This window comes from Ciconia boyciana, chromosome 3 (genome assembly GCF_034638445.1).
Source record: "Ciconia boyciana chromosome 3, ASM3463844v1, whole genome shotgun sequence".
NCBI lineage: Eukaryota > Metazoa > Chordata > Aves > Ciconiiformes > Ciconiidae > Ciconia > Ciconia boyciana.
Window position 1 is genome coordinate 106,900,883 of NC_132936.1, and position 18,534 is coordinate 106,919,416.

At 36.0% G+C, this 18,534-nt stretch overlaps 1 protein-coding gene across 4 annotated transcripts in view; it reads right to left on the reverse strand.

Annotated features, from left to right (window-relative positions):
- EPRS1 (glutamyl-prolyl-tRNA synthetase 1) overlaps positions 1–18,534 on the reverse strand; it is a 48,526-nt gene that overhangs the window by 23,238 nt on the left and 6,754 nt on the right. For 3 of the 4 annotated variants that reach the window (XM_072856966.1, XM_072856969.1, XM_072856968.1), the window contains exons 3-18: positions 17,873–17,972; positions 15,806–15,962; positions 14,485–14,624; positions 13,730–13,824; positions 12,277–12,403; positions 11,536–11,728; positions 10,987–11,158; positions 9,769–10,002; positions 8,184–8,268; positions 7,784–7,843; positions 5,288–5,398; positions 3,519–3,655; positions 2,560–2,767; positions 2,004–2,116; positions 1,273–1,390; positions 792–1,163 (exon numbers count right to left, since the gene is read on the reverse strand). In XM_072856966.1, coding sequence (XP_072713067.1) covers positions 792–1,163; positions 1,273–1,390; positions 2,004–2,116; positions 2,560–2,767; positions 3,519–3,655; positions 5,288–5,398; positions 7,784–7,843; positions 8,184–8,268; positions 9,769–10,002; positions 10,987–11,158; positions 11,536–11,728; positions 12,277–12,403; positions 13,730–13,824; positions 14,485–14,624; positions 15,806–15,962; positions 17,873–17,972 — 2,422 coding nt within the window. The remainder of the gene's footprint in view (positions 1–791; positions 1,164–1,272; positions 1,391–2,003; positions 2,117–2,559; positions 2,768–3,518; positions 3,656–5,287; positions 5,399–7,783; positions 7,844–8,183; positions 8,269–9,768; positions 10,003–10,986; positions 11,159–11,535; positions 11,729–12,276; positions 12,404–13,729; positions 13,825–14,484; positions 14,625–15,805; positions 15,963–17,872; positions 17,973–18,534) is intronic. The other variant, XM_072856967.1, reaches the window with a different exon arrangement.

Below are 18,534 nucleotides of genomic sequence, written 5' to 3' on the forward strand. Positions count from 1 at the left end.
TAACTATTCAGTAGAGTTGTTCAGAGAAGTTTTCTCTACTACTTTCCTACTTTAACAAAGCAACTCCTGTTAAAGGATATACAACCCTAATAGTCCTAAATAAAATTATAACAATAAATTAGATCTTCCCATTTATTTAGATTTTATGGTGCCACCAAGACACTATTATGAATAGTATTTAACCAGCAGGCAAAGTGTGTTATTTCCCATTTTTTCTTGCTCTGCATTAGAAAGAGCAGAATGAAAACAGCTACTAGTAGCTATGTTTTCTATGCTCAGCTCCAGACAGGAAGAGGTTTCAAAAATATCTGTAGTATTTGGATCTTTACTTTCTTTTTTCCTTTGTGTGTTTTGTTTTTGTTCTGTTTTTAAGGTCTAAATAGCAATAAGTCAATCCTATGAATTAACATAATTTGACCATATTTAGTTAAATAAATAAATAAATAAACAAACACTGCAGGACATTTCAACCCCAAGGACCAGATTTGGATACTCAATCAACTCATGCTGTGGGGTGAATCCTGTCCACATTTCAGAACAGCAGTCTAAAAAACATAGGAATTTACTTGCATCTTTATGCATATTAACACAAACTTATACACATCTTATAGATGTCATACGTGTCTAGTTAAAACACAAGTATTAGAAAAAACAAGTCTTGACAGAACAGAGCCCAGTCCAAATGATGATCACTATGAAAATATGGAACCATAAGCACCCATTCACCTCCACAGACAGAGGACAATGGGCTATGCAAACCCAAACAAAAAAATATTAGTTTAATCAACCACCTTAGGTGCTTTCTCAGCTTTCAGTTTTCGGACCACTTCTCCTTGCTCTGCTACTTTATCATACAGAGCTTTACTGTCCAGGGTACCAGAGGTCTCAAGCTTTGTAGACTGTTCAGTTACAGATACTGGAGGATTTCCCGGCTTATACTCCTGGCCCGTCTTCTCTTTGTATTCTGCTTTCAAGGCCAGCAACTGTTTCACAGCTTTATCGATATCTTCCTTTGCTGCTTTCTTAGCTTTCAAGTCACGAACTATATCACCCTGTGCAGACACCCTGTTGTAAATGACCAGGTGACCTTCAGATACGGTACAAGTTGGAGTAGAGTCATCACCAACAAGTGGAACAGATTTTCCTTTTACAGCTGAACTAGCCTTAAAAAACAAAACAAAACAAAAACCGAAGTATTCAGCATGATAATCTTGTACAGTAATAGATGTACAGTAATAAGTTTTATGGCACTTTTCTAAAACACAAGTTTACCTCTTTCTTTACAGTTTCAGCTTTGGTCTTCTCTTTTGACCCAGATGTTGGCATTTCCTTGGTGTGTCCATCAGGGATGTAAATCAAAATGCATGGGGCATCTTTACAGCTGTAAGGACTATAACAGGATTTATAGAAAACACAACAATAAAGGAAATACAAGATACATACGAAATGTTTATTAAAACAAATGTTCTACTCCTTCTACAAGATGCTCTGACACAACTGCAAGTTTATCTTTGTACACAACTGTAGTCACCCAAATTTACATAATTGGGGATCTGCATTGATTCCTGTTACATACAAGTTTTCTTTGTGTTATATTATGCTGAAATGCAGTGTAATTTAGTAATTTGGTAGCTTGCTAATTGCTGTTACAATTAAGTAGTATGTGCACACTCTAATTGGGCAAATGCCTGATTTATTCCGTAATATTGTTCCGTAATTTATATACTTAGAATCACAAGGAAACCACAATCTCTTTACTAAGTCCAGGTCAGCTGAGGTACACCAACAGTGCCATGTGCTTGGCTTAGACAGTTTGAAGAAGTAGGAACATACAGTCTAAAAGCCATACCAGTCCACAGAAATATTCCACAGAAAGGTCATGGTAAAGGGGAAAATTTTTGCAGGCAACATTACTCTTGCCAATGCATGTGTGAAAACATTAAAACACAGCAAGCTAAAGCAAATTCTGTGAAGTCTGCATAGGCCGTTCTCAGGTAGCTTACCTCACTGGCTCATAGGGTTGATCACAAATAAAGAATCCTCTCCTCTGAAGTTGTATGATGTCCCCTTTTTTTAACTCCCTAAGGCAAGGATCACCTAACATCAGTTCTTCTTGCTGTAAGTGTTAAAAGAAATCAGTCCAAATCTAACGGAGCACAAGAAATAGTAAGAAATACAGTAGAGCTGTTGAAGGATAATGGTGATTTTCTGATTTTGGAAGTGTTGAAATGTTAGTTAATTCCAGGGGCAGCAGAACAAGTACTCGCAAAAAGATGCCATATCATAACAATGTATCAAGACAAAAACTCAAACTATTGGTCACAGATGTGTAAAAGCCAGGTAACGCCTGAGAAAAAACATGAGTCAAATTTTAATTCTGTAATTATGAGAGGTTAAATGGAAAACATAGACACTAGATACACCAGCACATGATTTACTTGTTTGACAAATGAAATCTTAAGATTAAAACCAAAGTAACTAGAAATAGTGATGGAAAAAAAAAAAAAAAAAGACAAACATTAAGCTTTGTGGAATAAAGGGGACCTAAAGATAACTTACCTTGCTATTTCGGTTGATATATTGCTTGAAATCTTCATCTTTACCTAGAACTGGCTTAGTGATCAGATGCTCATAATTGACACAGACAGTCGGGATGAGTGGCGCATGTGGAGTTTCTGCTAACCAAGTGATCTTAGTTGTTTTTTTGAAGTCCTTATTTTCTAAGTTCAACTTGGCATCGATGGATGCAATTTTTCCACTTGAATTTCTACAGGAAAACAGAAATTATCAGGAAAACAGAAATTATAAGAGTAAAGCCTAAGTGATTTGTTCTCATTTTATACTACAGCCCATCAACAGATTCACTGAAAAACAAGGTTCAGAGTTCATTTTTGAAGTGTGGAAGACACGCAGGAAATGAAAGAGTATATAAACTCCTGTCGAAGTTCTCCTTTAGTTTTGATTTCTTAAATATAAAGAGACAGTAAAGAACATGGGAAAAAAGTCTCTACTTATTTGTTTTATGTTCTCTATCCCAGCTCACCCCATTCTGCCACTGTCCCAACACAACCATTTCAAAGATACTATGATGACATTAATGGTCTCCTTCCTCTACCTTAACAGTTCGGCAACAGAAATTGGGATAGGTGTAGTTTTTTAGTATGCAAAAGCAGGTATTCATTACAGGGTGAAAGTTGTTAAAATTCCAAGTGGGTTTTTTTTGTCTGAAAAAGCTGTTTCACCATGGAAATATTACCACAGATACATGAAGAACACTGGATGAGAGGGACATGCAGTATCAGGACTGACTGGTAATTTCAGACCTGAATCTACAGTGAAATATGCTCTGTGCTAAAATGCTGTTTTCTGACATATTTCAAAGTAGATATTTATATACAGAATCATAGAATGGACATATATGGACAACCATTAATATTTTACTGTTTCAAGCTACCTATTACAAAAATCAACAAAAGGCTGAAAAGCAAATAATCATTTCATCTCCCAGTATTTGTTACCTGTTTAATTTAGTGATGATAATATTTCCCCAATTTATGAACGTAACCACCTCTCCTTCTGTCAGGGTCTCTGCATCTGCACCCTCGATCAGGACTCTGGAGCCATACCACACGGGTTTCAACCCCACATCAGCATTCTGTGAATAATGATTTTTATTTTAAAGGAGAGACCGTTATTTATATAAGCTGACTAAATTTAACGCAGTGCCAAAACACTGCTTTACTTATGATAGAAGACAGATGAAGATAGAAGACAGGCAATAACAGTAACGCAAAGCTACAGTATTCTTCCACAACTCTCTCAGGTTTCTGGTTCACAAGTGTTGCATGCATTCCTCTGACAGTACACTCAAAAAATTCTATCTCCTATCAAATACTAGCTCCAACACAACTGATAGCATACCCCATTTCCTTAAGGTCCATACAACTTTAAGATCTTACAGGTAAAAACTAGGTAAGTTTTTCTCAAATTTCCATTTTGCTATGCAAATTCTCTTCAAAAATAATTTCATAACTCTCATTATTGCTTTTTTATATAGTTAATATGGACACAAATATGGAGCTTCTCCCAACTGCATAGATTTTTAAAGACAGAAATTGGAAATATGTTGCTTATAACACTAAAAATGCTCAGCTTTAAAGCATCTCAACAATGGAGATAAACTTTTTTTTTTTAAAAAAAAGAGGCAGACAACTAGGAGTTCAGGCTTTTTCAACTGATTAGGAGTTTGAAATTTGTTTCTTCTGGTCAGTACTTACTTCATCATACACTGGAGGCAGCATTTTTAATATCAATGTTTTAAAATGCTGGCTTGCAGCTGACCAAACTTCAGACTTTTTGACAATTAAAGAGTCACAATTCTCACTTGCATGTGCTCAAAACTTCTTTCCTTGTTTATCTGCCATGGGACAAAGGGCAAACTAGATGTCCACCTCTCAGTTACAAGAAATGGCTACAGGAACACTCAGAGCAACAAAATAAAAACAAATAAATGAAGCAAAACCTCAACAATATTCACTCGTTTCTCAGTATAAGTGTGATATCTAAGGGATGCTTTCACAGAAGCTTAAGTACAATTTGAGATGCTACACTCAAAGGAAAGCATCTTTCCTAATTGTAGTGCCAAAAAAGAATTGTATCAGTAACATATCCCCCTTCTTAAGGGATATTATTCTGTTTACTGGATACTGAGTATCAAATTAGCAAGTTCTTAATTTTTGATAACTGTTTGCTATCTGAATTTAAAAGTCATATTAAAAAATCCAGAGATCGGTAGAATGAACAGGTTAATATATCACTTCTCTACCTAAGTCTAATTTTATAAACTATTTTTAAAAAATCTCCTGCATTCTGCACTCTTATGGATAAGCAGTATCTACTATATTATACCCATAAAGCTTGAATAAAATTTTATATTTAAACTTCTCTGTGAAAGTTAGTATCAAACAATAATAAAAACTGTCTGAGCATCACTCCATACTTGTAGATCTCGCCTCTTCTGAAAACTCCCAGAGAGGCCTTTCAATGCACTGTCTATATGCACTCTATATATTTACAAAACCAGTTTCCCACATCCTCTTAACAGAACAAACACATTCAGTAGTTGCGCACTTTTTGACAATTCTGTGAGAAAAGTACACCAGCGGTTTTATCTCATGCTGTCTGAGCAAGTTAAAAACAGGACTCTCCTTGTTGACTGCTCCAAGCCAAGGTACTTCCAACCTTACTGATCTGCAATACAAGAATATTAAGAGAGTAAAGCGAGAACCTTTGGATGTTTAGCCACTTCTTTCATCTCCTCTTGAGCTTCAGGAATATTTACTGGGACCACTGCATCTTTCAGTAAAGCAGTATACCGAGGTGCTACTGGGTCTATAACCTACAGAAAACAAATGAGGGGGATCATGACTATATGACATTGACAGAGAAATAAGATGTTGTATAAAAACAACCACCACCAAAAAGGAATATTAACTGGTATTCTTTATGTTACTGCATTTTTTTATGTTTGCTTTAATGTTACCTTAATCCAAAGCCATAGAAGAGAAAAGTGAGAAAAAAGTGGTAATAATTCATGATTTCCCATCTTTACTGAAATATTTTGAGTAAAAACTATGGATTGGGTACTACTGACACCAGAAGCAACCAAAATTATGAGCCAATGCCTTACAGGGAAGACAGAGAAATGTACTTTGATATAGTTTTACTATGCACATAGACTATTATATCTGAACCACTCTCTCTCTAGGTAGCTGAATTTAAAGCAATTATTTATCAGTGCAGTTAATTCTTTTTCCAGCAGCACAAGACCTGATCCCATACTCGTTTTCCAGGTCAGGACTCCAGCAGAACCAGGGACAGACCTGGCTACAGAGGAAGCACCAATTAAGTCTGCAATTTTAATACAGACGCATTAGATACTATAATAAGGCAACACCGTAACATTAACATCATCAGGATTTCTACAACATGAGTTTGGCAAGAAAAAGATACCGCTAAAATGCCTCCCTATATTTTTATTGTCCATTTTCAAACTCAACTGACATAGTTTTTCACAGCATTTTTCATACCTCAAATACTCGTTTGACAAACTGTTCAGAGGCACTTGAAAACATAATTCAAGTAAAACAGTTTTCTAGGTCCAAAAGGAGTATCAGAGATCTACCAGTTTAACTGGAAACTAACACAAAGGAAAACACTTGCTTTTATTAATACAAAGTGACCTTTCTTCTCCTTTATTCCTGCTTAAGTGAAAAACTACATGGCAATTTTAGAAAAAAATATTTAGCATCTAATTACTTGACATTAGCAAGTCAGGTGATATGACGATATACTTTTAAGAAGCCACACTTTTGCAAGTTCATAACCACTGAAGTCAGACTCCTAAATGTTAGACACACACTTTTAAAAAGGACTTGTGTATTTATCGCAAAATATAGGTGTGTGATTTAACATTATAATTTTGATAACTGACTGAATTTTACAATGTTATTACCAGACTCTTTATTTTACTCATTAAAACTCACAGTCCTTCCTCAGACAACAGGTGTTAAAAAGTCAGTAGCATAATTCCAGGATAATATATAAAATAAGAGCTCTCACACTGATAAAGTCTGTGAGCTCAGAACTACCTGCATGCAACCAATTGTTTTTGCTCATATTGCAGATTGCAAACTATCTGCACAGATACCAGTAAATAACATTGGCTAATAAATATGGTGCTGTCCAAGGAGTTGAGTCAGAGATCTAAGAAACTCAGTTTAAAAGCCAATTCAAAAAATGAGCCCTGACAGTCCATTGTGGATTCTTCCCCAAAATCCAATTCTTAGTCATAAATCTATTTATGCAGCAACAGAAAGAACCAATTCATAAACCTTTGTGTATGTAGCAGACCAAATGCAAAATACATGAAGAAATACAAGACACATGCCAGACAAGCAAAAACTACTTAAATGAACGGATCTGGGTACTATCTAAGCAAAACCAAGCAGGAATCCCAATGCAAAATAACAGGTGTTTCCACAATCACACAAAATATGCAATCAGCATTATAACAATTCGCCTTATTATAGTGTCCAAGCATCCGCTGCCAGAAAGCAACTAACCATGTCAAGATGCAATATTCCTTATTTGACATTCAGTCAGAAACATCAGCAGTGCTGGCTTTATCTACGTAGGCAGTATACCTAGCGCATTAGTCCTTTTGCCACAGAAAGGAAAAGCGGCCAACGTGAATCAAATTGAATAAGATTTGTGTTTATGTTAACAAATAAGCCAAACCAGAAATGGGCAGCCTTTAGAACTAGGAATAATGCATTTTCAGTGGGTTTGTAGAGCTCCTGTTATATAAGCAAATGTGACTGTGCTATGAAGCTGCAAAATGATAGCTTATGCTATGTATGCTTACAGCACTGTAAGCTATATGCTAAGGTAAAAAGCATTAAGTAATACCTTCTTACAGATAGCTCGCAGCTTGAAAGCAGAAAAATGAAATGCAGTTTTCATATCAGATTTCACAGCAAATATCATTATCTTTCCCCATACTACTACGAAAGGCAAGTAAGTATTGGTATAGGAGAATCAATAGGATTAGCGCTAGATCAGGTTAGAAAGGGGGGGGACATTCCATTTTCCTGAAAATGTGCCAAATGATGCAAGATACAACTGCTACTTGTTGTGATAAGCACTCCAATGAACGCTGGATTCTCTACATATCCCAGAAAGAGGATATCAGGAGTAGCATCAAATTCAAGTAAGCACATACCTTTTTGTTAAAGGACCAAATTTTATCCCACTCCATATTCACGACAGATCGAGAGGAACCCTGGAAAAAAAAAACACATTAATAAAAATATTCTGGCTATTAGACCCATTCAAAACAAAGTCCTTTAAAGACTACAAACCCTCTACTGTTTCCATTCATCAAAACAGTTTAGAAAGGCATCTTGAGCTTGCAAAATATACACTTTTTAAAATAAGAAACCTGCTACCCCATTTTGCCAGGACCTGCTCATAGGTGTTAATATTGTTGAAGCAGTACACATGAAAGCAGCAAACCTTCAAAAGAAGAAACCTCACAGTGACAACTACTTTAACTTAAACTTCACAAAAACTTGTCCTTACCAAGTGAGATTCAAAGAACTGGAAGAGAAGAAAACACCCACCTGAGCAGCAATAAACTGTTTTAGGCCTTCAACTGTCATGCCTCTTCTTAGGACACCACGCACAGTGGGAAATCTTGGGTCATCCCTAGTAGAAAAAGGTGTTTCATCAGTATCACATGCTAAGTTCTACCTATTAGTCAGACTGATCAAAAACTTTACTTATACTGCCACCCGTGGAAGGCCCAGCTTCAGTGTATTTCGCTTGTGTGAATTTAGAGCTGGATGAGAACACCTAACTGAAAAGACTGAGCTCTCATCCATACAAAATGTGTGGTGCAGATTATCTTCCACTTCACCCCAGGGAGGGAAGCCATCTCTTGGTGAAGTGGCTCTTCTCCTATATCTATTCAATCTTAAGTCCCTCAAAAACTGGCAAGGCAAAAGTTATGTCCCTATCACATTACTTCCTTTTCAATGACACCTGAATAACGGAACCTGAAACAACAGGGCTTGATTCTTTCTTGCTCAAGAGAAACCAGAAAGAGATGAGTGACAATGACAATGTTATCTCTCAATGACGTGAGTGACAGAATTTTATGATTTTATTCTCTTATGCGAGAAATAAAAAGGCCTAATCTGAAACGTAAAATATGTGTTGGTGGGAACACGAATGAAACCTTGCTGAGGACGTAACAAGGAGGCTTAGGGAGGGAGAGGTCATTATTAGACCAGCTACGCTTCTAGGAAAAAGAAAAGGAAAAAAAAAAGAAAAATAGACTTTTGGCTCTAGCAGAGTGGCTCCATGCATAAGCTAGGAACACAATGGCTTCCAACACAATTGAAAAATAAAACCAACAAAAAAAGCACACTTGGCACACCTAAGCAAGACAACCAGGCAGCCTAGGAACTTGTGTAAAATGATGCTCCCATAGACTAAGCACAGAATCACCTAAAACCAGCCCAGGAAAAAACACTACAAGCAGTTGTCTGACTCAGCATTATCCATGGATTTCTTCAGTCTCCTGTACTATGAGGAGAGGACTTCAGATGGTATGCTCCCACAGCTAGCCCATTGTGTGAATGAACAAAGAAGAAGCCTCTCTAGACTCCGAACTACTTGCAGAAGTGTAAACCCACGGCTCACCCTTTCTAGGAAAATACTTAGTATGCTGGTAGACCCAGTCACTTAGGCCACTGAGCACCATCTGCAGAAATCCAGTTAACATGAAAAAAAGAACAGAAAGAAGGGGGGGAAGGCAGGCAGGACAGAAGTAGGGCAGATTTGACTAGATGGATAGGACCAGAAGTTCTTCAATTCAGGCCTCCTTCTGGCATCGCCCAGGAATGTATCTGATGACTCAGAGTGGAAAATGTGTAAGTAGCACCCGTAGCAAGAGCCAGAGTCCAAAAATAAGCTACCTCATGTTTATTACAGGATATGAATATGTATGTACACAGTTACTGTAGAGTAGTAAACAGACACATTGTACATGCAGAAGCCACTGTAATTAATCTGTGTTCTTAAATATTGTTTAAATATTCATTCATGCTGCTTTGACGTCTAAGCACTGTCCAAAACAGAGAATGCATGCATCATTCATGAGTATCTTAAGGACCAATGCTGAACTACAACCATGTAACATACCATCCATCCACAAGCCCTTCGTTGACAAACCACGTAAGCTTTCTCTTAGAGAGCACAGTGTTGTTGAGGTTTAGCCGGCTATATTCCCATATATATGGTTTCCTTATGCCCAGTGCCTCAATGATCCAGTAGAATTGTTCATCTCTGTCGTGGTATTCAGTTGTTCTCAATGCATGTGTGACACCTTCAATACTATCAACAATGGGGCAGGCAAAGTCATATGTGGGATAAACCCTGGGAATAAAGACCTTCAATTAGCAGGGCAGAAGAACAAAACACTTTCTTCACATGTAAACATTTAAACTAAGCATAATTTATATATTATAAATATTTATAATCTATGATCCTGAAAACTTTCAGATCAAGCCTAAAATAGCACATACACAACAAATTGTCCATAAAAAGATCCAGAGGGCAATACATTTTTAAAACAAAGAAAGCCTTCAATAAATTAATTGATCATAGTCTTAATATTTAAGACTAAAAAAAAAAAAATCCTACACTGCTACTGTTCTTTTTAAACACGTAAAATGCTGACTTATAGGGGTTTTTTTCCTTAAATATCAAAAAGAATCATCAGTTGACTGAATAATGTGCAAAGCTTTCATGTTTAAAACCAAACCCCTACCCATAGACATAGCTTTGCTATTATACACACATTAAATCAATGTTTCCAAAAAGGGAGTTGTATAGCTAGAAACAGAGGTTTCAAATAAGCACTGAACCATAGCCTTGAACAATTGGGTGGGCTTACTTCAATGCACAATGTAGTAATTCTTCATTCTGCACAAAGACAGCAGTTGCTGTGAAAATGGAAGCAGCCACTCAGCTAAGTAGATCAAGGATGTTTTGCAGCAATATAAAAATGTATCAATGTAAAATTGCCATGGTTCTGTTTAAGCTCCAAGAGCTAAAGCAAACAGCTTTGTTGTCCAAGATACAGTCATTAAGTCTTAATTCATGTTTTGATTCAAAGCTCTTCACTGACATACAATGTATTTATGGACCAAAACTGAAATAATATTCACTGCTGACTATGATGGCCAACTCACATGTTTTAAGTCATTTGCAGAAGTTTCAGAAAGTCAAGAGACTCATTACATATTCTGACTGAAAAATGCTAGCAGGTTCCAAGTATTAAAAGAAGTTTATTAAGGAATGGTAAATGCCCTGAAAAGAGCAAAAATCGCAGGCCACACAAGGAGGAAGTGGACATACTTGTAGGTACTTCCAGTACGTGGGTGAGGCTGGTTTTTACAACGATAAAGAGTTGGATCCCTCATACATCCATTGTTACTACTCATATCTATTTTTGCTCGTAGACAACAAGTTTGTCCATACTCTGTTCCCTTTTTCATTTCTTCCCACATTTGTAGATTCTTATTAACACCTAAGAACAATAAAAATAAATCATTTTCTAAGGTATTATGACATTGATATAGAACCACGTTTTATTACTGCAGTAACAAAAAGCCACAACACCCCCTGTCTTTAGCCATTGGAATTCATTTTCACACATTTTATATTTTGAATTTTTTAAAAGTGGTAATGAATGGTGATGAATTCATACATACATAAGTTTACTGCACCTGTCTAAACGTGCACTTCTTCCAGCCTTGCAGAACAAAGTACTAAACACTTCCAAGTTCCTATAAGGACCTTAGAGATATGCAATTATTCACCTCATCCATCTTTGTTAATAAAAATCAAGTTTTGATGCCAAATTAAAAAGATAAGAAAGCAAGACAGAATATTAAAATATCTTACAGTTATTTCTGTGTTTAGATTCCATTCTTTGCTCACGCTCCGCTTTCATTTGTTCTGCAGGAGTATCATCCACATATGCCTTCCCTTCTTGAATAAGCTTCTCAGCATATTTCATTATTGTTTCAAAGTGATCTGAGGTATATGTAAATTGATCTGGTTTGATGTGCAGCATTGCAACATCTTCAAGAATAACCTGCAAAGTGTGAAATTGTATACTGTAATACTCAGGAAAGCTAGTTTTCTTAAACCTCTATCCTCTTCATGCCAGATGCGGTGTTTTTAATGCTCCGTTGTCCAGGAAGGATAAGCCATAAGAATAATATGGCATGCATGAAAGAAAAGAGAGGCAGGCATTTATCATTAATTCACAGCCTATAATTATATGAGATCAGACTTAGACAACTTCAAGAAAGAGGTAGGACAAGAAAAGGAAATGAAAGCTGAAACAAATTACTTGTTATGGGCTAAGTATTTATACAATGAAAACAACAGTTTGTTTGCAAGAGTTGCATATCTCCATACTGTAAAATAAACACTGGAGAAAGGGAAGAAATAAGCTACAAGTAAAACGGCTTTAAGCTTTTTAAGGTAAAGATGATGGAAATTTCTTCCAAGCATAAGACTTAAGCGTAATACTGATACCATAAAAATGTAGTGCAAAAAAAGCGTGCAACAGCAGATCTGTCATTTACCTTTGAATTAGCTATACAGTGAATGGATTTCCCTGCTCTCTTATCATACCTTTTCAAAGTCTTCTTTCTCTTTTTCTGGATTTGTGTCATCAAATCTCATAATAAGTTTTCCTTTAAAGTTAACTTGGTAGTGCTGATTTAGCAGGGCAGCTTTGGCATGACCGATATGCAGGTATCTAAAAAAGAAATAAAAAATAAATATATACACCACCACTACTTCAGCTAGACTTTTTTTTGTGAGGAAAGGAGAAAGAATGGAAAGCAATACTCAAGTCCAACAAAAAAAAAACCCAGGATATTTGCTGAAATACTGTACATTTATGAAAGTAGATTATGTTTTTTCTACTATAAATTTAGTAGTTAACTGTTAAAAATACCTAAACCTTTAAATTAGAGTGTCACTATGGATATAAAGATAGGACTGCAATTATCTCCAGTTTTACAGACTAACTTAAACCAACTGTTGCTGATACTATGGTGTAGCTACCACATAATGTGAACCTACCACATTCAGAAGAGTGGAATTTTCTGAAATGGTGGTTACTGTGTATTTTTAACATAAGCTAAAAAGCTACTATCAATTTAAACTAAATATAAAAAAAAAAATCCACAAAATGCAAATCACTTCAAAAAAAAAAAATTAAAAATATGTGTCCCTAAAGAACAGTATTTTAAGCAAAACACCAGAATTAAAACACTTAAAGCTACTAAAGTAATGTGAGAACAATATATGTTATACACATACATGCACATAATACAAAACTCATGATATTTGAGCAACAGTTTATACTGGACTAATAAAGTAAGAAACCACTACAGAAGTCACATGATGCTGAACAGCCAGTTTAATGAAGAAATGCAGTCATAGAAATTTTACAGCTCATCAGGCAATTCTAAAAAGAAACAGAAAATGAAAAGCTGGCTGAAAATTGTATTTATGAAGTTGGGTCATTACATGTCCACTGCGTGGTCTTTAAGGAGTTTGTGTTTTGGGACCACATAGAGTCCAGACCCCTGGGCCAAAGGCCTCCATTACACATCTGGTGTCAAGCTTCCCAAAGGGAGGCTATCCCATATACCTTTCCCTTCTCAAACCTAACCTTCCTTGAGAAGCACTGAGTCCTTTCACCCAACTCAAAGACTGTGTTTACACATCATAGCTTCTGCCAGTGCACACGCCTCCATTATCCACACAAATGTCGTCCTTCAGCTTCTCCTCATCCTGCTGCTGAGCAGCACCATGCCACCTGCTGGCAACTAACCACCCTATTCCAAGTTCAGGCAACTCTGCAATGAGGTATAGAGTAACCTTACCAGAAGTAAACATACAGCTCTAACATAGATAGGGACAAAGCTTTAAATACTCTTTTGGCTTAAAAGTCTTGTCTGATAAGCTGATTAACACCCTCACCAAAGTACGCTTTTTTTATTTTTCTTTTTTTTCTTTTTTTTTTTAAGAAAACACACAAATAGAACCTTCTCAAAGTATTTATGTTTCTTACCCACTTGCTTCAGGAGGAAACCTCACAATGACTTTTCCCATCTCTGCACCAGGAAGTTCAACAAACTTCCCAACATCCGCTTTCTTTTCTGTTGCCTTAAAAATTAAAAGACACATAATTACAGATCGCATTAGCTGTATAATGAGATATAAAGCTCTAGATAATAGCTTCTGCTCCAGGGTCTCCTTTCAAACCAGACAACAAAAAGCTGCCATATTGGACCCCAAATTCACCTCTTCATAACTTTCACATTACTCATAGTACATCAAAACAAGATTAATTCTGGAGTTTTAAGTTACTCTGTCTTCAAATTTGATCCAGGATTGAAAAGTCCCACAAAGTTGTTTAATTTATTCCACAGAAGAAAACAGTTGCTAGCCAAGTTTTTATATCTTAGTGTTCTTAACCTGAATGTGATTAACGAGTTCAATCAACCAAAGACTGCAATCTTTGCAGGTCTACCAGGACCTCAAAATCCTCTTTAGAAAAAGCAAACAGTAGATCTGAAGAGCAGTGGTGATTAAGAGGTGTCATTTTTACATGATTCCATTTAAGCACTGGACTACACCACTCGTGACTTTCTAAATATGAAAGTGACTGCTTTATTTTTAAACAAGAGTTTACAAAAATTTTATTTACTGTACAACTGATTCCTTTTAACTTTCAACTCTCTAACTTAAAAAAAAAAAATTGTCTTATAGTGTATTCACACAAATAAAGCTACTCTTTCCCCAGAGGATCTGAGTAAATCTTACCATTTTAACCTTTGGTGTACCAGAAGCCCACTTGGCTCCTACTGACTGAAAAGCAGGCTGTACCTCAAGAAAGCCATACCATCGCTTTGCATGGACAGGAGCTTTGTTTTGCTGTAATTGCTCTTGCCATATGTTATTATCTGTTAGAAAACAAATCATTTTTCAAGCTATTAAATTATAGAAAAAGGAATGATTACCAACAGCAATTTTTAAGACTAAAAAAATATTATGATTTTTTAAAAAATCTACTTATGCTGTCTTCTGAAAAGACATTTAGCCATGGGGACACAAGTCATTCTAAAGCAAATTAAATAAACAAACTCCCTCCAAACCCAAAACATACTGAATTCTTTCTTGGATTCATGAAAGCAGAAGGGGAGGGAGAAGGGGGGGGGGCTGGGGAACATACATTTTTCTTTGTATCATCCACCTCAAAATTAATAACTTTTTTTTCAAGACAGAAATATAGAATATCCCTCCAGTGTGTCTACATTTGATGTTTTCTAAGCTTATCAGAAGTGAAGCATGCATCAATACTGCCCTTTATTTTTGAGGGGCTGTATTCCCACAATCTACTTTTCAAGGACACAACTTCCCTAGAAAGATTCTGGTGGGGAAAGGAGAAAAAAAAATGAAAGAAGTACACTCCTTTCAGATTTCTCTCAAGAGCAGCAACTTTGAAAAAATACTGAAAGATGTTAGCTGTTAATCTTTAATATGTATTTTACTTGCAAGACCAATTTGGTCATACTGAATGGTAGATTGGCACCTATCAACTTTAGATATACATTTAAGAGAATATAAAAACCAAACCCATAAAAACAGTTCATCAAAGCTTCTTTTAACCTCTGAAGAGTATTTCATAGGGTAATATATACCTCTTTTCATAATTCAAACTAAACACCAAAGAAATTTCCTTTACTAAGATAATGTCATTGAAAAGTCTGTGTATAAAATTTTACTCTGTATTATAAAATAATTTAAATATTTAATCAAAAATTTTGGGCTACAGCAAATTTTCATATTTAGGAAACAGGTAATAAAAAGACACTCTTAGAGTTAACACAAAAGAAGTTAAAAAAATTCCCACTTATAATTAGATCCTATAAATTTCCACATATAACAACTTTTAAAAATTCTAGGGTTTCCTAAGCTATACTATTCTCATCACTAGCAATGCACAGGCCAAAGCAGTATGCACAGTAGTATACAGTCTGGCATACAGCTAAGAGTCACTACTAGCATCCACAAAAAAGGAAATTTGAGGACTCCTGGTATACACTGATTGCAAGCCAATGAAAGCAAGAACATATACTGATACCTTTTAGTACAGCCCAGACACACAAGTCTGCGAGACTCAGAGAGTTTCCGACCAAGTATGTTCTCAGAGACAGACAGTGATTGAGCTCTTGGACTGCTGAAAGAAACTGGCTGGCTGTAGATAACTTTGTAGCACTAAACTCCAGCCAATGGTCAATCTAGTTTTAAGGGACAAAAGATAGTCAAAGTTACTAAAAGAATGAGAAAGCAGCTTGTTGAAAACCTGAAGTAATATACAATCCATTTAATAGCCAAACAGAAAATATTAACTGGAACGTTAGCATTAAATACATTGGACAATAAATCACAATATATGCTCAAAGAACATTTAAAATAAAATATACTGAAACATTCACCCAGAACTATACTAAATGATTAAATTTAATTTCTTCCTTCAGGATGTATTCAAACTGCTGAAAATACCAACTTTACTGAAGCTATTTCCATTGGTAAAAATAATCAGCAGTTCTCAGGTACTTAATTATCACACACAGTATATAATAATCATCATTATCCTTCAACTATTTAGATACCACTTTTGTCACCTATTTGATCTTCCTGGTACTACTGCTGGACAAGTATACCATTTTCCCCTCCGTCCCTATCTTCTCTACCTCATCTCCTTTTAGATTTGAAGAAATCAAATCCCTTCCCCACCTCATTTCCCTCCCCCCTCTCCTGCAAAACAGTCTCCTCCTATAACAGGAAATATATCTTGGTACATAAATTTTAAAAAAATTAAGAATCAGGCCCTTGGTTAATAATGTAGCCCTGACTATAAATGGTATCCCTCAATCCTGCAAGAGACTAAGTGTCTCTTCTAGCCCTCTGTCCCTATTTCATGTGCAAGTGTTCTGTAAACTGCATCAGGAATCCTTCCAATATTTGAGCCAACGTGGCAGGCACAGATGTAATTACACTACCACAGAATTCAGTTCAGTCATTTGCAGTTATGCTCCAAAATATTTGCACGACAAATGCAGCTGTCACGGTACTTCTCGAAGTACAACTTTATTTTTGAAAGATGCAGAAGTGAAAAGAAGTATTTTATCAGAAATACCAATCTTGAAAGTGTATTTGTGGAGGTCTCAGGGCTTAACTTCAAAACAAGGTTTTTGGTCAGAAAGGTTAAATAGCCACAAGATAACCTACAACTTTTTAAATGCCTTACAAGCAATATACTAAGACAACACTTCCCTTGAGACCAGCTATAATGGCTGAAGAGTGATTACTACTAGCTTCGAGTACTTGTAGAAAAGACTTGAATCGAGTCCTTCAGTTCCCTCCTCAAATTTCAAAGGAAATAAATTTCAATTTATCGGTTAGTTTCAGTCACCAACTTAAAATTCAGCATACAATTATTTTGAGTTAGACTCAGGAAGAATTCCCTCTCATTTCATACCCCATCCACAGTTCCTAATAACTTTTTGTAATCTGTGTAAGCAAGGAAGACCAAAGAAGCTCCCTCTTTGGCACAAAAATTCTGGTGCCCTCGTGGCACCACTAGCGAAGCATTACAGAATACAGGACTTATGAGGGAACAGTCCATCTATGCAGCGATGTCTCGCCACATTTCACTGAATGAAATCGGGGTCAGGGGTTTGTCCATCATATACAGCAAAAACTAATTCAGTATTTCAATGTCATGCAGTGTTCCTTGGTGTTACACTGAAGTGTTACAAGGCAGCAACTGATGGCAACAGAGCTGAGGAAAGTGAAGAGGGAAAATTGCAGATATCACCTTCCAACCTGAATTATCTTATATTAGTGAACTGTCAGGTTAGAAGTTGCTGTTGCAGCGGTGGGAAAGGACAACTCTTTCAACGCTCAAATTTATGACTCTTCTTTATAAGAAGGAGCAAGCTTAAGAAAACAAAACCCTCTCAGCATCCCACATAGCTGGAACCTCAGTCTAACAATAAAATGCAGAACAATAGACACAAGTTCCTAAAAAAAAAAAACAAACAAACAGAAAACCCCACTCAAAACCCCAAAGTTTGATCACAAGCCAAAAGAGAGGAAAAAAAGGAAAAGAAAAAAAAAAAAGAGGGGCATGATTCCTTCTCACCTCAGTGTGTTCCAACAGATTCGAACCATACAACCCAGCAGAACCAGCAACTCTAGCCAGATAACGAGCTATTGAATTCACATCGGTAAATGAAACATGCCTAAAAAAAAGAAAGAGGCAAAATAAAGGTATATTAAATTACTACCTCCAGTTCAATTTTAATTGTACACACATAGTTGAAACATGTAAAGCAAATGCAAAATAATTTCTGGGTGAACCAACAGGTATCAGGTCACCAGAATAAAAAAAAATATCTAGCAACAGAATATATCAGTCCTTGCTTTTCTATCACCAGAAGGAACACTAAGCTTCTAAACATGAAACAATTTTGTTTAGACAGACAGAAATAAAGAAAATAAAACTCTGATTATTCTTTCAAAGAATAAAACTCTGTCTCCACATCTGACAGAATGCATAAGTATAACCTGAGCTAGGTATTTTCCAGAATATAAGAAGCTAAATCAACATTTGTTTTCTTTTCATACAAGAATGATGACTTTGAAGAAGATTCCTAGAGAATCCACAGAGGAATCAAGAGGTCTGCACTGTGGTGGAGACCTCTTGAGGATCAATAGGAATCAAAGGAAAAAAAACCTGTTCATTTGTTACTCACTTTACTCAATTCACACTTCACAGAGACTACCCCCTGTTGAACAAACTTG